General features: G+C 54.4%; 2 protein-coding genes across 2 annotated transcripts; both read right to left on the bottom strand.

Annotated features, from left to right (window-relative positions):
* Positions 1–1,698: 1,698 nt before the first annotated feature.
* Positions 1,699–12,768, bottom strand: CPSF3 (cleavage and polyadenylation specific factor 3). The gene is made up of 18 exons (XM_078604554.1): positions 12,663–12,768; positions 10,293–10,356; positions 9,506–9,603; positions 9,085–9,213; positions 8,386–8,563; positions 8,007–8,096; positions 7,146–7,296; positions 6,600–6,775; positions 6,247–6,405; positions 5,496–5,642; positions 4,952–5,104; positions 4,452–4,560; positions 4,107–4,205; positions 3,822–3,916; positions 3,038–3,125; positions 2,832–2,901; positions 2,601–2,700; positions 1,699–2,317 (listed from the first exon to the last, which is right to left on the bottom strand). The coding sequence occupies exons 1-18, from the start codon at positions 12,728–12,730 to the stop codon at positions 2,210–2,212; spliced, it is 2,082 nt and encodes a 693-aa protein (XP_078460680.1). The 5' UTR covers positions 12,731–12,768; the 3' UTR covers positions 1,699–2,209.
* Positions 12,769–13,325: 557 nt separating this feature from the next.
* PPM1G (protein phosphatase, Mg2+/Mn2+ dependent 1G) lies at positions 13,326–24,158 on the bottom strand. The gene is made up of 10 exons (XM_078604553.1): positions 23,888–24,158; positions 22,011–22,080; positions 21,814–21,899; positions 21,341–21,467; positions 20,322–20,827; positions 20,090–20,227; positions 19,170–19,407; positions 16,099–16,228; positions 15,391–15,493; positions 13,326–15,232 (listed from the first exon to the last, which is right to left on the bottom strand). Exons 1-10 carry the CDS (start codon positions 23,996–23,998, stop codon positions 14,984–14,986), a joined length of 1,758 nt encoding a protein of 585 aa, XP_078460679.1. The 5' UTR covers positions 23,999–24,158; the 3' UTR covers positions 13,326–14,983.
* Between the last annotated feature and the right edge of the window lie 368 nt (positions 24,159–24,526).

Genomic DNA, 24,526 nt, shown 5'->3' with positions numbered 1-24,526 from the left:
GTTTATTACGTCCTTCCAGTGATTGCTAAGCCAGAATCCATCTTCTCGGTTAAAATTGTCTCTGTGTTTGTAAATGTGGATCGCCTCATGTACGAATCTCTCATGATAGCCAGATGGCTTGCAGAGAACCTCTGTCTTGGAGAAGTCAATGTCATGTGAGCCCACTGAGTTGTAACAGTGATCTGCCACGGCTGAGGTGTTTGTCCTACAGTGTTTCAGGTCAGCTTTATGTTCACGGATGCGGTCCGAGACATGTCGTTTGGTTTCCCCAATGTAACTGCTACCACAGAGGCAACTTAGTTTGTAGACACCAGGGTACTGTATGTCTGGAACCACATCTTTTACAGACGGTACCAGATCACGGATTTTATGTACTGTGTTGAATCGGACCTGGATCTTGTGTTTAATCAGGATTTTGGAGATCTTTTTTGTGACCCCAGCAATGTAGGGTAAGGTGATGGTCTTGAAAGGCTCCTCAACAGGATCTTCACTCCAACCACCAAGAAAGATCCTGTTGAGGAGCCTTTCAAGACCATCACCTTACCCTACATTGCTGGGGTCACAAAAAAGATCTCCAAAATCCTGATTAAACACAAGATCCAGGTCCGATTCAACACAGTACATAAAATCCGTGATCTGGTACCGTCTGTAAAAGATGTGGTTCCAGACATACAGTACCCTGGTGTCTACAAACTAAGTTGCCTCTGTGGTAGCAGTTACATTGGGGAAACCAAACGACATGTCTCGGACCGCATCCGTGAACATAAAGCTGACCTGAAACACTGTAGGACAAACACCTCAGCCGTGGCAGATCACTGTTACAACTCAGTGGGCTCACATGACATTGACTTCTCCAAGACAGAGGTTCTCTGCAAGCCATCTGGCTATCATGAGAGATTCGTACATGAGGCGATCCACATTTACAAACACAGAGACAATTTTAACCGAGAAGATGGATTCTGGCTTAGCAATCACTGGAAGGACGTAATAAACCATTTTGATACACATTAGGGTGGGTAGAATAATACATAGTGTTATATTAAAAATGTATAAGGTATAGGGTGGTTTATAGCAATACAGTATGTAATTTAATGTTGGTTTTGCCTATGGAAGTATATAGTACGGTATAGACGCGTGTGATGTAAGAGAATAAAGTTTAGATGGAAGCTTATTATATAATTTTTTACAACGTAGAATTTTTCATGTATTACTTACTGTTAGTAACTCAGCTTATTGTAGAGTATAGTAAGTTTACTGATGATGCTATGTAGTTTATACTTTAGTTTGTCATGCAGTTTATACTGTAGTTTTTTACGTGGTTGTTTAGTAACTACAGCTACATACTATTAACATTCCTTTCCTTTGTTAATGCTCCCCCCCTTCCCCCCCCCCCTTTGATGCTGCTAATCCTGCATAATGCACGGGCATAGTATTGATTTGGAACCCCCCCCGCCCACCTCCTACGCATTTTCCATATGCTGAATTCCTCTTGATATGCAAATTATTTTGTTTAGGCGCTCTTCTTCCCACCTCCCCCCCTCTAACCCAGCTTAAATATACGCTCCAAGCTTGGGGTGTTTCATTCTTCGCCTGAGGATGGCTGCTTGCGTTGTGGCCGAAACGTCGTGAGAATTGTTTTATTATGTTTTATTTTTATTATTTTATTACTTCCCTTCTACGTGACTTTACCGAAAGAACCAAGAAGATGAATTGTAATGTTATCTAACAATGCTATAATTGTAATTATAATTGACCACAGCTCTGGTTCCACGTAGAGCCTGTGTGTGGAGCCGCTCTAGGTGGAGCGTGGATGCACTGCTCACATGAGCGTGGGCTCAGGGCCGTGCGTTGTTGAAGCGCACGGATCTCACCACCCTGGCTGGCACACTGCCCAGCCCAGCTCCAGGTCGACTCAGAGCCTCCTCCTCCCAACTATCACCCTCGCCATCACAGCTTCGCTGGTAAGAAAACGCAAGTGCTGGAGAAACGGTGGCAAGGTCATGGTGCCAGGAGTACGGGATAGCGAGTTCGTAAAATTTACTGGGTGGTGTGGGTCAGTATCATCAAGTTCGAGACCGAGCTATGCTCACGCCTGCAACTGGTGTCACAAGCTCTCCCCGTCTCCATCCGTGCTTGTTTCCGTGGGCCTCCGTGTTCCTGACGCGGGGTCCCGTGGGTCCCCTAGCAGGGCCCCCCCCCCCCATGCTTGTCACACAATGACAGGCGCGAGCGAGCGGAAGAGGCGAGTGACGCAGCTCTGCAGCATCTCCCGCAGAACCTCATCCTCCTCCTCGTTCCCCTCGGCACACTCGGCACGCTGAGGACAAGGAAAAATTAGCTAGAAAGAGAGCGTTACATGAACACACACAATCCACTATCCCAGGCATCTCACTTGTCGGTACCAGTTGAGGAGGTGTGTCCTCAAGTAGTTCCAATGGATTTGACCACTAACAGTGATTCAATGTCATAACCTTTTGAAACGAGTGGGTTACTGTATATTCACTCACACAAGTGGCCTCGTGACCCACAGAAAGGTGAGAAGGGTGAGACTCACACACATGGCCCCGTTACCCACAAGGAATGAGAGGGGTGAGACTCACACACGTGTCCAGGGAGACGTTGACCGTGCGTCCGTCCACGCTCACCGAGAGGGCATCCCCAGCCTGCGACAGCGACACCGAGTCCTCTCCGAACATGTCGCTGTGTGGGGGTGGCACACAGCTCTGGTTAAACTGAACCACAAAGTCAAAAATAACTGAACCATGGCATACCACAACCGAAGCACATGGAGTGAGTAGCGCTCATAGCACCACGGGTCGCAGGCCACACACCTAAGCATGGTGAGGACCCTCTGCAGGAACACGGCGCTGTGCGTCTTCTCAGGTGGTCCATGGTGCGGAACTGCACACGGCAGAGGGTGGTCAGAGTCAAGACCAGCACTACCAGCGCCTCCACCCCCCCCCCCCCCCCCATTACTGCTGGTGCGCCCCTCCCACCGACACGGCACCGGCTGCGTGCCCATATGATGGGCTGTTACCTTTGCAGAGCTTAGGGTTGGATTGAACTTCCAGTACTACCGTGACGACGGCGTCGGCGTACATATCACTCACGGGGTTGGCGACCCACTGCAGACGATACACAGGGCACACGCACAGTACCCGAATGCAGCGCATACAGCTACATACAGATACACAATTATACAAGCAAGGGAACACTAAGCATACACACACAATACACACACGGATACACACAGCACAGGCATCCCAGATTGTTATTGCAAGTTCTGTTAGTGAGCACCTTATTCAGGCTGGTATGACACAAGGGGGTGGTGTGAGCAGTACTACACCCTGCTGCCTTTGTCTTTCAAGTGCCGATGTATACACCACACCATGTTCTCATTTGAGTCGACCTAGGGGAGGCCCAGGACTGATCCAGATAAGCGTTACTGGTGTTGGCAGTGAGCGGGATTCGAACTCGGAACACTGGATTCATAGGGCAGAGTGTTAACCACTTTCACTACACAAAGCACACAACAATACATGCTTGGCCACACATAACACAGGCATAGTACACAAACACAATGCACGTACATACACGGGCACAAACATGATGCACACAGCACAAACACAGCACTGCAAAAACTCAGCATTTAGCACATGTAACTACACACAGCACATTCAAAGTGGTTAACACTCTGCCCACATTCAAAGTACACACACACACAATGTACAGTACTCAAATACAGCACACATGGGACATCAGGTGGGAGGGGGTTTGGGGGGCTCAGGGGGAGGGGCTAGAGGGCTTTGGGAGAATGTCACCTCCAGGACCACCATGCCAGGCTCCTGGATGATGGTGACGGCACGGAACACAAGCAGCGCTGGCTTGTCCCCAACCTCCACCTCCTCCACGTCGCCTGCACACACACGGGTTACACAGGCACACATCATATATACACCACGTTACACAGGCACACACACAAACCGCGTTACACAGGCACACAGACAGCATGGTCGTGTGGTAAGGGTGAGCATGATGAGGTTGAGAGCAGCGGTGTGGTGAGGTGAGCGTGGTGAGGGTGAGTATGGTGAGGGTGAGTGTGGTACCAGCAAGCGTCTGGAGGTGATGGGCCAGCAGTGTGAGAGGCCCCGTGTACGGCACCGCCTGGCACTGGGTCACATGGCTCATCGTCAGCTCCGTGTAATCTGAATCACAACACAACAACTCATCACCTCTTCCTCCTCACCATCCTCTCCTTTACCCTCCTTCTTACCTCCAGTTAACCTCAGATCCATACTGACTCCATCACTGGTATCAATGGTGGGGGGCAGAGAGGGGTTGTGTGAGTGCGTGAGGGATAGCGTGGTATGTATGTTGAACTTCTTTTGCACCATATGTAGCGAACCATGCTAATCGGGGCTGGTGGCAGTAGGGGGGCAGGGTGAGCTCACTGGACAGGTCGTTGGGGGCCAGGATGTGGTAGTTGAAGTTCCTCTTCACCAGAATCCCTGAAATCCTCTGCCCCTGCTCGGCCTTTCTCACCGCCAGCATTCCCATCACCTGGGGAGGGCGGCAGCAGCACACTGTGACCCACGACACCACGCGTGCTACAGCCCCACCGCTGTTCGGCACGTGACGAGTAAAGCGTCATAATTCAGGGTCACAATTAAGGTCCCGAATCGATTTCATTTGGCTCCTCTCCATCGTCCATCTCATTTCTCATTATCACAGCGGTCAAGATCAAGATGTAATCAAGCCCACAGCCATCAATGCCACCAATACACCTCCTGCTACCAACGACTTCTGCTTTCCACCAGATCCCACAGTTGCTGCACAATCGACATTCAGAAATTTCCACGATCTGCCCTGACAGTCTCCCACCATCTGCTATTAGGCCTTCCCTGAGCCGGCAGACTCGTGGAGGCCGTTCCAATGCAACGGAACAACTGACCTTGGCAAGCTTCTCTCCGCGGAAGTGCAGCGCGACGGCTTCGGTGTTGCGTGGGTTGTGAACCTCCATCGACACCTCCTTGTTGTCCTCGTACTCACGGATGATGGCCGCCTTGAGCCGCCCCATCTCGTTCTGCTCCCCGTGCACCAACACCTGCGCTCAACCCACCCGACGATAGCGACTACAGTCACAGAATGTCACCCACGACAACCAACCACGTATTCATACGCAGCCAGTCACCCACAACTATCAATCACGACCACAACCGCAACCACAACCATAGCCACAACTAGAGTAATCTGCAACTGTCGGTCATGACCATCAGCAGGCAACCATAGCCACAGCCACCACACGCCACCTCCACACGTGGAGCAGATACACGTCTTCACTCCAATACAACCACAGCTACACGTGTCCCCATGTCCCAGTGCCTCTCTGTCTGCATGTCTCCCTCTCTCTGTGTACCCGTGCCTCTGTCCCCATGCCTGCCATGTCCCCGCTTCCAAGTCCACATTCCCCCACGTCCCCCCATGTCCTCGCATACCACGTGTGGGGGTTTGAGTGCGCGGATGAACTCGCTCGTCTGCTGGTAGTCTGTGTGCGCCGAGAACGAGATGTAGTCCACCGACATCTTGAGTGGCAGCTTGAGGCCGGACATGGTCATGATCTCCTCAGGTTCCGACATGATGTGCTGAGGTCACATGGCACGCAGTGGCGTTAAGACACCGGCGACAGGGCAACAGGGCAGGGTCGCAGGGAAGGCAGAGGATGTGTGACAGCAGTGGGCAGGAGTGGAGGAGTCCAGGGTAGCCAAAAACAAATGTAGTTTAGGGGTTTAGGTTAGAGGTAAATAGTCGGCTTTAGGGTTAGGCATAGTTTAAACCATATCACATTCCACTTGTTTATTCAGGATGGTCCTGTTAACTTTTCACAGGAGGGAGCAACAATTGTTGCGTCTCAAAAATTTAGTAATTTGCAAGTATTTTTTTTATTTTGGCAAATGTGGACCATGACACTGGCACACATTGGTCTACTCTTCCTTGAATGACGTTACGATCTTTAACATCCACTGTGAAGCAGACAGTGCATATCTATGATTAATACACCCAAACCATTAGCCAGGGTGGCCGTTTGTTCAAACCGTGCGTTCAAACTACAAGCAAGCGGCACACGTACTTATGCTTGACCACGTCACCAACCTGGTTAGGGGTCATGGTGAGATACAGGCACGCACGATGTGTAAGCGTTAGGGATTATGTGTATACACTGGGGGGCCTGTGTATGGGAAGCGGCACCTTGGCGAGCGTGCCCTCCACGCAGTAGCCGGCGATGATGACACCGTTACGTTTATCCGTGCACCAACTCTCAAAGAGCTCGCGTGAAAGCCCGCTCTGCATCATCCCCGGGGAGGCCATCACCACACTGGGCCCGATGTCATCAAAGTGATCCATGCTCTGTGTACGCGCACCATAAGACCACCGCACAAGGTTACGCAGCCCGACACATATCCACGCAGCTCAAAACGAACCCAAGCAGCTCCACACAGCTCCATGTGACAGCACATTGCTCGACACTGCTCCACGTGACCCAATGACCCCACGCGACCACGCATCGCATCACGCAATCTCACGTGAGCCTTCACTCACACCTTGAGGTTGCTGATGTGCTTGAAGACGAACGGGTTGCTGATGCTGATCTGCTTGCGGATCTTATCGTTCATGGCGTGCACATACGTCTGGTACACGGCCATGCACTTCTTGGCAAGGGAGGAGGCATAGTAGATGGGGATGTCGTGCAGCTCCGGGTGGTTCCCCCAATATTCGTCTGCGTGCAGCAGCACAGCGCAGGGCAGGACACATTAGACAGTAGAAACAGCACAGCACATAACACCACACAGCACAGCAGAGGACACAGCACAGGAAAAATCAAAGAAAGATGCACAGCAAAGAGGATAGGACATATCAGCAGCTGTATAAATACAGCACCAATAGCTGTGAGTCCATTCACTAAATGTTCATCAACTCAAGCCCATGACCCATGTGCTGTGAATGTCCACCCTTGACTGACTATGGCAGGAGGATCAATCAGTGTCACTGTGTGGTGGTAGCGGTGATGCAGGAGTGCTGTGTAGTGTTGGCAGTGCTGCCAGTGACACGGCGCCAGCGGCCATGACGCTAGCGCTCCGTGCTCTCACCCAGGATGAGCAGCAACTCCTGCGCCCGTCCTAGCGCGAAGACGGGGATGAGGCAGCGCCCCCCACGATTCACGATGTCCTGCACTGTGTTACAGAAGCGCGCCTCGCGCTCCTCGCGCTTCTCATGGATGTGAGTCCCGTACGTTGACTCCTGAGTAACGATGCACACAACAACAACACGTGTGTGTTACTACGATCATCACTACAGCAACGACATGTGCCACTACCACCACCGTCACCACAAGGTGTCACCATCCAAGACAAAGTTCCCCCGTGTAGCCTTAGCAGACTTTTGGGGCAAGTGCTGTAAGTACCACCTATGAAGGCCGGCACGGCACACGAGTGGGTGGCCAGTACCACGCCCAGCCCCCTTTGTCTCCCTCGTGGCGATATTTACACACTGCACCAGGTATTCATTTGAGTCCGAGTCAACCTGAGGGAGGCCCAGGACAAGTTAAGATAGTCGTCACTGGTGTTGGCCGTGAGCGAGAACCAAACCCAGGTCGTTGGGTTCGTAGCACCGCGCACTAACCTCTCCACTATCGCTCCCCGTACCATCACCATAGTAATTATCACTGTGTCACAACCACCACAAGTGTAACCACAGCACGTGACACCAACTACACAGCCGCACCATGCGGCACCACAAAACTACACCCGTCTCGACCCCCATATATCACTATCACCACACGCAGACAGCATCACCACCATACATCACACACACACCTATCACTCCCAGGCCACATGCTCACTCCTGCACCCGATATTGAGTTAAACTGAGGCACAGGTAGCGAGCGGTAAGTAATTCACTGTGTGGTGAGCGACAGCTGTAGTGGTGAGGGAGTAGTGAGTGTCACTCACGATGATGAGGATGTCAGGTTTGACACTGGGGATCTCGGCGGCCATGAGATGTCGGTCTTCCTGACGCGAGAAGTCACCTGTGTACAGCACCTACAACAACAACAACAACTCACCATCACAATAGCACAACAGCAATACATCAAAAACAATTCAACAACATAACAAAACTCAACAATATAACATTAACACATCAATACCACAATATTAGAAATGCACAATCACGGCAACAACACAGCAATACAAAAACCAACAACCCAACCACAACAACATCTTGTTCTGTGCCACAGCGAGTCTCACTGTGGAGCTGAGGCTCGCTTCGCAGCTGGGCTTGCCCGGCTGGTGGTGCGTGTGCGTTTGAGACGCCACACCCCTTGCTCACCTTCACTCCCGCGATCTCGATCATGAACATGGCGGCGCCCAGCACGTGCCCCGCGTTGTAGCACCAGAACTTGACGCCGGCCACCTCCTTCACCTCATGGAAGTTGATGGTCTCGATCTTGTCCATGCTGTCCTCCAGGTCCTGCTCCGTGTACAGCATGTCGTCGGCCGAGATGTTACTGGGAGCGGCAGAATGCACGCACGCACGTCACTCATGTCATCATCATCATCACAAGCCATTATCTATCCACTACTGGATAAAGGCCTGCCCATGCTGTCGCCATCCCCCATGGTACAGTGTTGTTACCATGCATCTCACTCCTGCACATGAACTATAGTAATCTCATCTGTCAAGCTCCACGGTGATCATCTTCTTAGACGTGTTCTTATTTTTGGTTCACATTTGGCTTCCAGCACCCAAGAGAGCATGGGTTCGAATTTGAGTTTCAGTCACCCGTGAAAAAGGGGGTTTGTCAAGTGCAGGCAAGTCTCAGTCCTGTCACCAATGACTGCACACTGTAAAGGAGACTGTTTGGATAAGAGTAGACTGCTGTGCTGGGTTATGGTTGGGGTAAGAGACCTCACATATAGAGGAGCCCTCTTTCTAAGCTGTGTCCATCTCGACTGGGCCAGCCAATGGGGGGACTGCACGGCCCGTCACTCACTCCGCGTCATTATCACAAACAACCAAGCACCTCACCTGACTTTGACGAAGTCGGACAGCAGCCAGCGGTAGATAGCCTTGGTGGCGTGGGTCATGAAAGTCCTGCCCTTAAAGCTGGTCTTCTGCAGGAACCACGGCAGGGCCCCACAGTGATCCAGGTGGAAGCTACGCTCACACACAGAGGTCGAGGGTTGGTGTGACAGCAGTGGCTAAAAGCGCCACTGGTGCCACAAGGCTCACTGGCTTGCCAGCGAGCCCATTTGCTCAAGCATGAGCCTGTCTGCTCATCCATGTGCATGTCTGCTCACCTGTATGCATGTCTGCAAACTTCTCTATCCAATTTATGTCTGCTCAATCCTTTTCCGGCCCCCTTCACCCATCTGCATCTGCCCATGTGCAATAGCCTTTTGACCATCTACCTGTCCATCTGTCTGTTTATGCGCTCGCCCATGCTCACTGGCTGATGAGCAGGAGGTCGATTTCGGCGGGGTCGATGATGTCAATGTAGGGCAGTGCGTCCATTCCGTCCAGTCCCGGGTGGATCCCACAGTCCAGCTGACATCACATGGAGGGGGCACACAGACACCGCACTCTCATAACATGCGCCCGAGCCAAACAGTTCACCACCTGGCCTCCTGGCCAGATGCTTTCAACAGCAATGCGCTCGTTTGGCCGACATTTAAATGATTGTGTAGGAACTTTGCTGTGACCAAATCAGGTTTTATCTCGGATCGTGTTAGGATGGGTGACCGCCTTGTATAAAAGAGGTATGCTGCTGCAGTTAGCTTTATTGTGGGGCAATGTGGTCCAATCCATTATTGTACTGTAAAATGCTTCAACGTCTATGCTCCCCGTATTCACCAACCCGCACCGACCAGCCTTATTAAGTGGGGTCAAATAATGCCCATGACCAACACAGCGTAGGAAGGTCCTCTTTCGGCAGTGCACTGACAAGACAGCTGCATGTGTACATGCTCTAGTAACACAATGCGTCCCAGCAGCAGCAGGCAAGGGGCCCGACTCGGCTCGGAGACATTTAACGACGACACCGGTCCAGGGTTTGCTTTCTGAAACAAATGTCGAGAGAAAACACGTTGGTCCGAAGGGCCGATGGGCAGATGGGCATGAGTTTATAAAAGAGACACGCAGACGTTCGCGACTGCTGTTAAATTCTGATGATTGTTCTCGAAAGGCACGAACATCGATCGAGTGGAGATGCGCGCGAAGGACACTGCGAGCCTCACCATGATTTTCCTTCCCTTGAACTCGAGGATGATGCAGGACCTCCCGACCTCCTGCCCCGCGCCTCTGTAACGACAAGCGCAGCGTCAGCCCCGAGCGGTGGCCTCCTGTCTCGCCGGGCGGCGGTGGCTGTGCCGCTTGCAATCCAGCGCAATGATGGCGAGGGTTGATGTGTGGTGCCACAGCGACGGGGCCGCTCTGCCGAGCCAGGGAGCCGCCCGGCTTCCACCGCCGCACTGCCCCCCATCACCCCCCCCACATAAACACGCACCCGCACCCACGTAGGGCCTCGTGGTCGGGTCACCTACCCTGAGTTTTCACCCGAGGGCCCCCTAGGGGGGTTACCCCACGGTTTCTCAGGGCCAGGGAATTGGACAGGACCCTTCCCAGGCCAAGTAACACTGCGGCGCCGTGGGCGGATTTGAGATCGCACGACCACGGCGAGCTCAGAGAGCCCCGCAGTTAGAAACGCATACAAACACAAACACGGGTCAGCAGGGTAGATAGCTGGGATCAGGACCCGGGACGACTGATTGGTCGAAAGGTCAAAGGCCGGCGGGATCGCAAAAGAGCGGGAAATCCTAGGCTCAGGATTGGTCGAGAGACCAAGGCGGTCGGGACGGGGGCGCCTAGCCTTTGATGTGAATAGTTTAAAAGAAAACGCAGGGGCAGTAGGGAAGTCTCTTCTTCTGGAGTTTGGACACGGAGTCGGCGACAAAGGAGTCATCGGGCGAGCCGCTAGATTGTCTGCAGGACGATCTGAGCGCCGCAAGGTCACCAGGGACTACAGACGGTATCGTGTTGCGCGCCTTACAACACCTCAGAGCGGAGAGTAGGATCCGTGGGAGAGGGTTAGTTCGGGGTAAGGACGAGTAGGAAAGCGGTTTAGCAGAGAGCGCGGCATAGAGTAGGGCTGCACGCCACCAAAGAGTGGGTTAGGAGCGCCTTGCTGGCCCGTACACACACACGGGTGGCTCGGTGGGTTAACAAGGGCTAATAAAATCTCGAGCGTAGGAACGGAACCGTGTTGTTGGGTGTTTTTGAACGTGGTATTAGCGTGCACTGCATTTGCGGGTGTGTGGTCGTTGTATGCGTAAAGGCCGTGGTCTCTGTACGATTGTGCGGGTACGGAGGTGTGTGGGTTAACGCCCGGGGTTAGCACTTTTGTGTGTTGGCGTGACTACGCAGCCGTGTGAGAGGAGAATCGTCCTTGTACGATACTTGTGTTGACGTGCACGCGTGAGTGGGGGAGGGGACGAGTCGTCGTGTCGGCATGTGCCCCGCTTGCGTGTGCTCGTTACTTGCGTAAAGTGCGGCGCGGTGGTGGACCCCTGACCCCCGACCCCGCGGCTCGAGCGCGTAATCGGCTGCGCATTGTTGTACGGTTTGTCTCGCGCGCACGGCGGCGGCTTGAGTCGTTGTGTCGGCGTGTGCCCCGCTTGCGTGTGCTCGTTACTTGCGTAAGCTCTCGGCGTGCGTAATCGGCGTACCCCAGGTGCGCGATCATAACGCGAGTAGTCAGGGGTAAGTGTAGTGCTGCGGCTCGCCTCGGGGGAGCGCTGCGCAGAGCGGCGCGAGGGTGGGTGTCGCGTGTGTTCACTCCGTGTGTGATACGGGTGCGCATTGGTAACGTGGGTATTCGACGTGGAGGCGAGTGCCGCCCAGGGCTGTAGACGGGCGCACGCTCGCAGCGTGCGAGAGCTGTATGTAGCGGCGTAAAGAGGGGGAGTATGGCGTTCGATTGATGATGCCGTGCGCACGTATGCTTGCAGCGTGGGAGCGCTGCGTGAAGCCGTATGGGTAAGGGCGTCGCGTTCGAAGGCCGGCGAAACCCTAGCGGGTATTAGGGAGGTGGGGTAACAAACGGAATAGGGGATGATGGAGGGAGGGACCACGGGGGCTAGCGACCCCCACAGATGCATCGCACAAATGTGAACTCCATTCCCGTGGACGTCGAGGGGGTGCCAAACCCTGGCTCGACAGAAGGCAGTACAGCAAGTGGACTAATCGCCGTCGGTTTCCATCCGTACAGCGACAGTTTCCACCTTTATCCAGGTGCTCCAGTTTCCTCCCACGTGTATAACGCACACATTATTAATTGGTTAAACACGCCTCGATACAACAAACACCCCAATGTAGCAGGGCCCTTCCTATCCTGGCTAAATAAGTCAAATCAAGATGAGCGCTCACGTCGAGACATGGGAGCTTCTCACCAGAGCTGCTGCCTGTAACTTGGGACCTCGTGAGTAAAACCAGGAGCCCCAGCCAGGAGCAGCGGGGGCTGCTCCTGGCTGGGGCAGGAGGAGCACCAGCTGGGGCAGGAGGAGCACCAGCTGGGGCAGGAGGAGCACCAGCTGGGGCCGGGCACTCACAGGGGACGGATGAGCAGCTGGTCGCTCTCCTCCGCCGGCACGGCCGCGTCCGCCTTCTTGGTCGCCATGCCGTCGACTCCTTTCACTGCCGGGGCAAAGGTCGACCTGGCTCGCCACTTCCACCGTCAATCGATTGGACGCCATGTTGCGTAGGGCCCCGTGTCGACTGTCGATGACGTCAACATCCGTTGCTCAATCCCCACCCAAGATGGCCAAACGGTGTCCATAGCAACTGCGTCCCGGTGTCTCAACTCGCCGCAATCTCCAACTCGCGTTGTTTACCAAGGAAAGCCTCAACGAGTCTCGCTCGGCTCTTTCAGGAGGTTGCTCAGTTTTCACTCGGAGGCGACGATGGCTATTGGCACACGATGGCCTCATATCGCGTATTACGTGACAGGATCGTTAATGTCGTTGAGGGGTGGGTCCGGTGCAGACGAGGTGTAGGTAGACGAGGTGAGATACGAGGTGAGTGGCGTGAGGTGTGGGTGAGTTACAGACGAGCTGTCAGTGAGGTGAGCACACTGTGCTCGTCTCACCAGGTCCCTGGCTCGGGGCTACCCTCTTCCTATGGAGATGGGGGCGAGTGAAAGAACGAGCGAGTGGTGGAATGAACAAGGGCCACAGGCCCCATGTCTGGAAAGGAACCGAGAGAACGCGGCGGAGTAAAAACACGAATCCTTTATTGACGAGACGAGAACCGGCCGAGACACACACCTGGTCATTCCTAGCGGAGACTTTGGAATGGGATCATCGCGAGTGGAGGGAGGAGCGAGCGCGCTGCCTTCATCCGAGGGCAGTGGCGTTAACGCCATCACTGCCACGATCATAGAAAACCGGTCCGAGGTCAAACACAAATCTGCAGCAATGAGACAATGCTTCATTGCAGCCTCAATGAAACCTCAACAAAATGCCGACCCCCTGGGACCACGACCAGGGCCTAATTTTTCACCGAATATTTTCCAGGTCACCGATAGACGAGAGAAGGCAGGCGACTGGGAGCCACATCCTTCACGAGAGGTATCCTGGATGTGGTGAGACATTCCATGGGTCGCCGGCCTGGAGAGACCCAGCTCAAATCAATCCATGGGCCATCGAGAGGTTCCTCGTCCCAGCGCCTAACCCAAACTTATTACCCCACCAGCCTGGTCTGGGTTTTTAAACCTCACTTCATGGGAGCGTTTTCCACGGAAATGGGCTGCGGTGTTTGAGCGACATGAGGGTAGCGACAAACGGAGTCTGCGGAGTGAAAACTCCATCCATTCAAACGCAAGGCAGGCAAAATACACTCAAATTACAATTTACTGGAGGAAATGTGATGTAGATACAAATGACCAATTACTTTAACGTGTGTAATTTAGATACCAATTACAAATGTAATTAAATTACATATTTACATTACATGTAATTTAGAAATGTTCCATCTCTGCCCGACAGGCCGTAATGTACCGCATGGACACACTCGCGCCACACGAACACCACGCAGATACCAGACACCACTCAACCGGCATACACCACACACGGACGCCTAACACACACCACAGCCTCCCTGTAAAAACTCGGGTGAGGGTTCGCCCCAGCACTGTGCCAGGCTGGAACCGCACAGCCAACAATGCCACGGACTTGAACACAGGCTTTCCTCGTGAGGCTCACGTTTGGCCTGAGGCATCTGTTCAATTATCATCAGAAACCCGAGTAATTAAACCTTGTGGTGAATACTTGGCACAGACACCGACTTGCCAGGAAGGCTCAACTGCTTATCAGGGTTACAGGGAGTGGGCATGGGGTCAGGGGGTACGAGATCACAGGCCAGAAGGCAACAAGAATTCTATGCCAGCCCAGGTAAACGATCACAGGGAGACAGAGCGGACAGCTTACACTGCTTGGCGTAGATAAAGTGGCGATGACAGCGTAGGGTTTATGAGATACATTACAAACCGTTAGCCCGCATCTCACAGTCTGCACTCACGGCGACACACAGGGGACGCACGGGGAGACAAGGGGCAAAGGGGTGTTGGGTGACCCCGACGCATCAACCGCCAAGGCTCTCCTGAGCAAGGTGCCTGGACCCTGCACTAACCCTGTGAAGGCTCCCACCGACATCGTGACTCCTCGGCATCAGGAATCAGCTAACGCTTCCACAACGCACGGACGCAGCCATTCAAAAACTTTGCGCGCGCAGCCTCAATGCAAAATGGATGCCTCACGATGGTCAACGGTTTGCCTGGACCCTTGTGTGTGTGCACGACTGTCAATTCGACCTCTGCTCCCTCCTGCCTCCTCCCCCCTCGTGGCTGAGCACCTGCACAAACCGCACGCTCACATCATGCCTCTGTACGGGCCCTCTTCTCTTTTTGTCGCACCTCCCCATCGCTTACTCTCTCCCCTTCCTCCTCCCCATCCACGGATGACTCCAGCTTGTGCTTGTTGCTCTCCTGGAGGGGGCTGGCAGGAATAGCAGCACTAGCAGCAGGGCAGCCAGGCCGCAGGGTGAACGTCACGATGAGGCACGTCATGTTGTCACAGCCGGTGCCGTCGCCAGTGTTGTCTGGAGCCAGGCACTGGTCCAGCAGCTTATGGAGCATGGCGCAGACAGATACACACACAAACGCATGGGTGAGCGAAGGATGGCAAGCTTGCTAAGAGTGTGCCTTGTTGAGTGTAAGGGGAATGTGTGTATTTAAACAATTATGTGTTTGTGCACGCGCGTGTAGAGGCAGGGTACACACACCTCGTCCGTGATGGCCGATAGAGTCAGCAGGTTCCCTTGAGCATCGCGCCGGTGCAGGCGCTCGGACACAAAATCAACGACTTCCTGACTGCTCAGCACATTCCTGGCAGCATCCACATCAACAAAAAACATCAGCAACAAGCACTAACATCAAACGACACAAATATCATACATTAACATACAGTAACATCAATACATACCACCACTAGTGCACACTACCATCAAGAGCACTAGCACACACGCAGCAATACACAGCATCAGAATATGTATTACTGGAGGAACCCGATGAGCTATTAAGCTCTTTTTCACAAATGTCCAGTCGGGGCGGGTCAGAAAGTTACAAACCCCACACCTCCTGTCGTTGTTTTTGGCACGATGGATTTTCATGGTATGCTACTGCTGCTACGTAATTGTACACGCATGCGCACACATGCAGACGTGCGCACACACATGGCAAAGATCCCTCCGTATAGCCTTAACAGACTTTTGTAGCAAGTGCTGTTTGCGAGCACCTATGTAGGCCGCCACAACACAGTCGGGAATGGGTGGCCAGGACTTTTTGGTACTTATTTGAGGCTGAGTCGACCTAGCCCAGTACCGGTTTAGATAATCGTCACTGGTGTTGGCCATGAATGGGAATCGAACTCAGGTACATAGCGCATTGCTCTAACCACTACACCCACACGCGCGCATGCCAGTGCCGTTTACCAGATGCCATCGCAGGCAATGACCATAAACTCGTGCTCCTCCGTCAGCGTGAGGCTCCGTACGTCTGGCAGTGCCGAGATCATCTGCTTCTCTGGGGGCAGCAGGGCGTTCTGCTTGTAGAAGTGGTCCCCTACACCAACACAGCGACACATTCAAACAGATCTCCTGTGGATCCTCAGACTGCTGGGGCGAGTGCTATTAGTGAGTACCTATTAATACCACAATTGCCAAGAAGTTATGGTGAGGCACACCATATGACACACTATGACATACGTTGCAGAAAATTTTAAGAACTTACCAAAAAAGGCATTTTTTGTCTGTCTGTGTGTGGCCAAAACTTGCGAAGGATTTGGCTCGCGAACCGTGGGGTACACGGTTTTACAAAGTACACAGGTAGCACGCCATAAGCCCCGTGCGGATCCAGCGCTATTCCGATTTCACGTCCGTCACATTTAAAGTAGTTTAATTAGCGATTTAGTGCTGTTTTGGGTTATTCATTTCTTGCATAGCACGTGCTCGACCCTACTAACTCGCAGGCATTTGGTGGGGGGGGGGCCCTACCAAGTCACACGCGTTCCGTGGGGGTGAGAGGGGAATTCTCTTTCATGTGGATACTGCACAAGGTAACACACAGACTTGCAGCTCCCTTCAAACATTTATTACCATGACTGTTGACTCATTATAAATTGCCTTTTATAGGCAAGATTTCATGACAGGGATGAAGCAATGTTTATGAAGAATAGCCTTTTTACACGCTTTCTTTTAACTCACTGTTGTTGTCGTATCCTCAAATCTTGTAACTCAATTTTAACCCACTTCCCAATGTGGTATCGACTGCAAACTTGGTATACTTATGTCATATTGATGACAATACTATATTCTATCATAAAAAAAAAAAATTAAACATTATTTTTTATATGTTATGTTTCGGCTTGGGTCTAATTGTCCACGGTCAACTGACGTTGGCTGTAATTGGCCACGGTGCCTTACGTTGTGGCAAGCTTCGGGGCCACTTCCTGGAGTCGTGGAGTTCTGCCATTACTAGTACATTTCATAAAAGCGTGTTTTTTAAAAAGTTTTTAAAAATATTACTTATTCTGTACTCGAGGCATAAGCAATATCACTTACTGCACAGGGGCAAACCAATATTCTCAATTACGTCTTCATTCTATATTTACACTTGGCCCCTCAGTACGGGGTTGAGCAGTGACGTTATGTTAATTAGGCTTGATTGGTGCGCACCTGCTCATAGTTACAGGTGGGTGAGGTTCGTTTTGTATTTGTCGACTTTCATTAATTTGCCGCTCTTGCTCCTGGCAAATGTTTACACCAAAATGGCAGAACACCCTCGCAGTCGCTCCTAATTACTTACTTATTATACACGCGTGCATTTCCCCTCTCCCTTGCTTCTTTCGCTAAAGTCACGCACATAGAAAACTATTATTTACAAACTTATTTAGTCTATATAAAAGTTAGAGTGTGCGTGTGAGTCCATATGTGTGTGCGTTGTGTCTGTGCGAGTCCGTGTGTGTGTGACAGTCGCTGTGTTTGTGTACATCCATGTGTGTGTGTGCGGTGTGTTTAAGTCGATGTGTGTGTAAGTCCATGTGTGTGTGCGTAGTTCCATGTGCGTGTGAGTATGTATGTGTGTTAAAGTCGATATGTTTGTGTGTTAGTCGGTGTGTGTGTGTGTGTGTGCCCATGTGTGTCAGTCAATGTGTGCGTTTGTAAGTCGACATGTGTTTGTGTAAGTCGATGTGTTTGTGTGTGGGTCGATGTGTGTCAGTTGATGTGTGTGTGTGTTGGTCCATGTGTGCGTGTGTGGCTCTATGTGCGTGAGTCGATGTGTGTTTGTGTGTGAGTCTATGTGTGTAAGTCGATGTGTGTGTTTTTGTCCATGTGTGAGTGAGTCGATATATGTGTGTGGGTCGATGTATGTGTGTGTGAAAGTCCATGTATGTGTGTGAGTCCATGTGTGTGAGTCCATGTGTGTGTGTCTAAGTCTATGTGTGTGTGGGTCGATGTGTGTGTGTTTAAGTCCATTAGTGTGTGTGTGCAAGTCGATGTGTGCAAGTCGATGTGTGTGTGTGGGGTGCGGTGGTGGAGCGGTTAGCGCGCTGCGCTACGAACTCGGCGACCCGAGTTTGATTCCCACTCACGGCCAACACCCAGTGACGATTATCTGACCCAGTCCTGATCCTCCCCTAGGTAGACTCAGCCTCAAATGAGTACCTGGTGCAATGTGTAAACATTGCCATTGAAAGTCGCTGTGTGTGTGTGTACGCGCGCAAGTCGATGTGTGTGTGTGTGAGTCGATGTATATGTGTGTAAATGGATGCATTTACGTGTGTGGGTCCATGTCTGTGTGTGTAAGTTGATGTGTCTTTTTCGCCCAGGCAATGCCGGGTACTTCCCGCGAGTCCCCTATATAGCCTTAACAGACTGTTGGGGTAAGTGCTGTTACCGAGCACCTATGAAGGCCAGCACGATGCACGAGGGGATGGGTGGCGAGCACCACGCCCGGCCGCCTTAGCCTCCCCAGTGCCGATAATTTTACACACCGCAGGTACTCATTTGATGCGGAGTCGACCTAGAGAAGACCCCGGTTCAGATAATTGTCACTGGTGTTGGCCGTGGTTGCCGGGTTCGTAGCGCAGCACTCGAACCATACACGACCACTCCCCAACGAGTGCAGCACACACACAAGCACAGGCACACCATAACAGTTGGCTCAGTGGTAGAGCAGCTCACAATTGGAAGACTGCGAGTTCAAACCCTGTTTGGGAGGTGACTCAGCCTATCACATTGCGAGATTTTAAAAAATCTATCATTTTCTGGGAAAGTCAAAAGTGGTTGTTCTATGGAGATACCCCTGCCATGAGAATGTGGAATTTTCACCGCTGGCTGAAGACTGTAAACAGATGAGCACCGCCTCAATGCTCAAATGAGCAGGAAATAACTTTGACCTTGCGTAACACAAACACCACAACTCGCACACAGCAACATGCACATAAGGTACCATACCACACATTGAATCACATAAGGGGGCTTCGTTTTTTGGGGGCCCATACCGATGGCACGAGAGAGGTTGAGCCCCCCATTGACTCGCCCATCCATCGTCACTTTGCCCCCCGCCGCACAGATTCTCTCCAGCTCGGCCTGGTCCTCAGGTTTGTGGTCGGACGACATCTCCACCGCCTTGCCGCCGGCGCCGCTCACCACGCAACGCGAGTCTCCTGCGTTCGCCACCACGAGTTGCGACCCACGCAACAGCGCCACCACTGCCGTGGTGCCGCTGTCGCAGCCAGGCTGGGAGAAAGCAAAACATAGAAACGTCGTGACACAAACGGTGACAAAAAGGCACGGCACCGTCGTGATGGTGCCATTACAGCCAGGCTGGGAGACAGCATAGAACAGGACAGGTTTCCCTCTCTTTATGCGGGTTAGGTTTCCGTGATTTCACGTAAATGCAGTTAACCTACTTCTACCCTAAATTCGTTACATGTGGTTTGAAGTCACTCAGATGTGGCTATACAGTCAGACGTGGGACATTGTTGTTGTACTGTATGCACCAAGCAGGCAGCTGTCCGGTGTGGGGCATTATGGGTCGGGTGACGGAGTTCGTTTTATGCTATTTGGGTTCATGCGCCTCTTTTTGGAATGCATCTCCCGCATAAAACCCACAGTGACATCATCGCCATAGTGCCGCTATCACAGCCAGGCTGGGAGATATATGCAGTGACACAAACACTCAACCGTCACTGTCGTGCCACTATACAAATGTTGCAGTCCACGATAAACAAGAACAAGGACATTGTTGCTGCCAATATTGTTTCAGTAAAATTGCTCCAATCAACTTGAGCTTAGGACCCAAGGCTCATTGTGAGAGGAGCTTCCCAGGCCACCTTGGGCTGGACACCATCCCGAGGCCATAAGAGCCCCTGGGTCTCCTTGATTGGAAATCTCCTCGGTCCCCTTGAGCCCTTGTCACCTCCTCCCTGATTTCCATTCCTGGGATCCCAACGTCCTCTTCATCAGGATCCTCTTCATCCTCGCTCTCCTCCTCACTCTCCTCCTCCTCGCTCTCCTCCTCTTCCTCGCTGCAGCTCTCATCCTCACTGTCCTCATCCTGTGACACACGTACAGACACAGACGCTCACTCTCACGTATAGACATGGCCACTCGCCCTCGTCATTGGCTCCCCATCACTCCCCTCGTCTCACCTCGTCGCTGCTCGCTTTGTCCGCGTCCGAGTCGTCGTCGCTGTCCTCAAAGAACACCGGCTTGGTGGCGGAGCGGGCGCTCCGAGCGGCCGCGCCGGCACCCTTCTTGATTGCTGCCGACGATGATGGTGCAGCCGGCGGTGCTGCCGATGTGCCCGATCGGTCGTCCGTTGACGCGGCGGTGCTTCCCCCACCGCCACTGCTTTCCGAACGGCCGGCACTACCCCCCGGGGACGCGTCTGCTGCGCCTGCCGGTTCTGGTGCCGATTTTTCCGGGACGCCGTTGCCGCCAGCGGCGGCACCGTGGGGTTTCCCGTCGGACGGCGCTTCCTTCCCGGCCTCCCCGGGGCAGCTGCTGCCCTCCCCGTTGAGACCGTCGTGCTCTGGCTTGGGAGGGATGCCCTTGCGTGCCCGGGCGGCGCTGCCACCCTGGCCGTAGCGCCGCAGCAGCTCCTCCATCGTCATCGTGGCCTCTTCATGGAGGAGGGCAGCCTCCTCGTTATCAACTGGGGAAGGGCCAGAGTGAGACACGGACGCGTATGGGCACTTACACACGCAATTCCATACTCTCCACATATATACGACCACGTATCACACCATACGCACTCCACTCATATACGTAATCTCGATACTTCACCACTCATCTACACCATGCAAGCAGGAATTACACCGTACACTTCACTTTAATATATTATATGCAATAAACCTCCGATTAGCATGGTTGGTTATGTGCGGTGTGCAAGAAGTTCAACATACATACACACCCACTTCAGTATAATACACGCTTCATACAGGCACTCACACATGCAGTACTCGCTCTTCACTTACATTTTTCCTTCACACGGGTGCTCACACATACAGCACTACTCATACACAAACACAAACCGAACACATTCGTCAATAAAACTGTAGTCTTAAAAGGAAAAATAGGTGACATGTCAAGCAATGTCCCTTTATAACACGTAATTACCACCATCCTCACATCACCACAATGCACCTCACCCTCAGACCCTTCTTACCATCGTCCTCGTCGGCCATTTCAGTGCCACCCTTCCCCGTGTCGTGCACGGCCATGGCCTTGAGCTCTCGGATGACGGCAGCGTCTGTGAGACGCGCGTCCAGTGCCAGGAACGCGTCCTTGAGCGCCTGCAGACAGCGACATTCTCAGTTACACGGCAGTGACCCCGAGTTCCTGTGTCCCCTTCCCCTCATGTTCTCTTGCTCCCGTGTCCCCGTGTCCCCGTGTCCCCTTGTCCCCTTCCCCTCATGTTCTCTTGCTCCTGTGTCTCCGTGTCCCCGTGTTGCCACGTCTCTGTCTCGTACCCCACGTCTCTGTGTCTCCGGTTCCTCATGTCCCCGTGTCCCAATGTCCCATGCCTTGTGTTTTTTCACTTCTCCATTTCACTGTCACCATGTGTTCATATTCCTGTGTCCCTGTACCCCATATCCCATGCTCCCAACCCCCCTTGTCTCGTGTGTGTGTGTCTCTCACCTTGTGCAGCTTGCCGTCCCTGTACGCCGCTTGCTCCTTGATGACATCCGGTAGGTACTTGGCACAATACTGTGCCACCTCGGCACCTGCGCAAGACGCAATCACACACCAGGAGGTGCTGCTGAAGCCCTGCGTCTCGCGTCACCGTCAGAACCACCCCCTCCCCCACCACCACCGTTCGTGCCTCCAATCCTTACCTCCGTGGCCGTCGTAGACAGCAAAGAGCGCCGTCTCAGAGTCCAGGTCCGGCAGGCAGCTGTGCGCGTCCTGTGAGGCGCGCATCCCGGGCACACGGACACCACCCACCAATATAACAACACACACCCCGTCCATACTGCCCACCACCACCACCACCGACACAGGCTAATACCATGGCTACTGCAACACACCCCACAACCCGGCACATCAACACACCCCATTAACGTGCACCGCTAACATACACATCGAAACCATCTACACGTTTCTCGATACATTAATTAATTGTAATATATAGAGGAAAGCATCGTGCCCCACAGAAAATGTGGTCGGATCCTCCTGAAACAACCACTCGCGACTCGGCGAGGCTTTCCTGGGTAAACAATCTGAAGAATAGTAAACATAAAAGACACGAACCACCACCTAAACTCGCACACTAACGCGCTAACATGACATTAATTACAGCACACGCCGTCAACACATCATTAGCATACCTTACCAACATAACGCATCACAATGTTCACAACTGATACCATCAACACACACGGAGCAGCATGAACACACCAACAATAACCACGAAACACATCGCGGCAAACCCCCTGTGAAGGCGCCATACGCACACACAGCACGAGCACCCCCCCCCCCCATTACCACACCACGAGCACAGGGGACCCAGAGAAGACCCCGCCAGAGGGGACCCCGCGAGACCCCCTGGCTGATCTCGCAGACTTAGACCCCCAGGGCCCCCCACGTCCCCCAGGGCCCCCACGTCCCCCAGGGCCCCCCATGTCCCCCCACGACCCCCAGGGCCCCCCATGTCCCCCCACGACCCCCCATGTCCCCCCACGACCCCCCATGTCCCCCCACGACCCCCCGGGCTCCCCACGTCCCCCAGGACTCCCCACGTCCCCCAGGGCTCCCCACGTCCCCCAGGGCCCCCCACGACCCCCAGGGCTCCCCACGTCCCCCAGGGCCCCCCACGTCCCCCAGGGCCCCCCACGTCCCCCAGGGCCCCCACGTCCCCCAGGGCCCCCCATGTCCCCCCACGACCCCCCATGTCCCCCCATGTCCCCCCACGTCCCCCAGGGCCCCCCACGACCCCCAGGGCTCCCCACGTCCCCCAGGGCCCCCCACGTCCCCCAGGGCCCCCCACGTCCCCCAGGGCCCCCACGTCCCCCAGGGCCCCCCATGTCCCCCCACGACCCCCCATGTCCCCCCATGTCCCCCCACGACCCCCCGGGCTCCCCACGTCCCCCAGGACTCCCCACGTCCCCCAGGGCTCCCCACGTCCCCCAGGGCCCCCCACGACCCCCAGGGCTCCCCACGTCCCCCAGGGCCCCCCACGTCCCCCAGGGCCCCCCACGTCCCCCAGGGCCCCCACGTCCCCCAGGGCCCCCACGTCCCCCAGGGCCCCCCATGTCCCCCCACGACCCCCCATGTCCCCCCACGACCCCCCATGTCCCCCCATGTCCCCCCACGACCCCCCGGGCTCCCCACGTCCCCCAGGACTCCCCATGTCCCCCAGGGCTCGTCACGTCCCCCAGGGCCCCCCACGTCCCCCAGGGCTCCCCACGTCTCCCAGGGCCCCCCACGATCCTCAGGGCCCCCCACGTCCCCCAGGACCCCCCATGTCCCCCAGGGCTCCCCACGCCTCCCAGGGCTCGTCACGTCCCCCAGGGCCCCCCACGTCCCCCAGGGCTCCCCACGTCCCCCAGGCCCCCACATGTCCCCCAGGGCTCCCCACGCCCCCCAGGGCTCGTCACGTCCCCCAGGGCCCCCCATGTCCCCCAGGGCTCCCCACGTCCCCCAGGGCCCCCCATGTCCCCCAGGGCTCCCCACGCCCCCCAGGGCTCGTCACGTCCCCCAGGGTCCCACTTACCTCCATGGCGACGCGCCATCCCTGCATGGCCGAGACGCCGAAGGAGAGGCGGCCCGAGCTGCGCTCCCACGACTCCTTCTCCACGTTGGGCTGCGTCAGGTAGGCGCCCATGGCGGCGGCACGGAGACCGAGGGGGGGACTTGGGGGGTCCGGAGCGGGGCTCCCTGGTCGCGGTGCACGTGGCCGCTCCTCGGTACGGGGCCACAAAGCCGAGGCGGCGGCGGCGGAGAAGGAGGAGGCGGCGGTGGGATCAGGACGTGACGTCACTTCTTCTAAAGGGCGTCACGCGGTGTCTGGATTTGGTTCCATGACGTCATGACACGTGAGGAATCAGTATCGCGACGTCACGCTGTGGCAATAGCCGGTGGTGACGTCAAATGTGTCATGCGAAATGACGTAGCCGTCCCCAAAGGTGTTGGGGGGAGCGGGTGGGCGACACGTCAACAGGTCCACGCCCTCACGTGCAAGGCGGCGGTGGTCAAGGCACAACTCTGCAACGTGGAGATGCCTCCACTAGGGGGCGCCTCCACTAGGGGGCGCCTCCACTAGGGGGCGCCTCCACTAGGGGGCGCCTCCACTAGGGGGCGCCTCCACTAGGGGGCGCCTCCACTAGGGGGCGACTCCACGTGGGGCGCCTCC

The sequence above is a fragment of the Lampetra planeri genome, chromosome 22 (assembly GCF_965212315.1).
Source record: "Lampetra planeri chromosome 22, kcLamPlan1.2.h2, whole genome shotgun sequence".
NCBI lineage: Eukaryota > Metazoa > Chordata > Hyperoartia > Petromyzontiformes > Petromyzontidae > Lampetra > Lampetra planeri.
This window is presented reverse-complemented; position numbering and strand designations above follow the sequence as displayed.

Bases quoted from the DNA above. Each gene is read 5' to 3' on its own strand.
- PPM1G (XM_078604553.1), bottom strand. From the start codon at position 23,998: ATGGGCGCCTACCTGACGCAGCCCAACGTGGAGAAGGAGTCGTGGGAG. The intron at 21,900-22,010 runs GTAAGGATTGGA...CGTCTTGCGCAG, and splicing joins TGTCTACGACGGCCACGGAG to GTGCCGAGGTGGCACAGTAT. The intron at 16,229-19,169 runs GTATGGGCCCCC...GTGTTGGTGTAG, and splicing joins CAACCTCTCTCGTGCCATCG to GGGACCACTTCTACAAGCAG.
- CPSF3 (XM_078604554.1), bottom strand. From the start codon at position 12,730: ATGGCGACCAAGAAGGCGGACGCGGCCGTGCCGGCGGAGGAGAGCGAC. The intron at 9,214-9,505 runs GTGAGCATGGGC...GTGTGAGCGTAG, and splicing joins GACCTCCTGCTCATCAGCCA to CTTCCACCTGGATCACTGTG. The intron at 2,701-2,831 runs GTGTGTGGCCTG...ACCCCCACACAG, and splicing joins AGGGTCCTCACCATGCTTAG to CGACATGTTCGGAGAGGACT.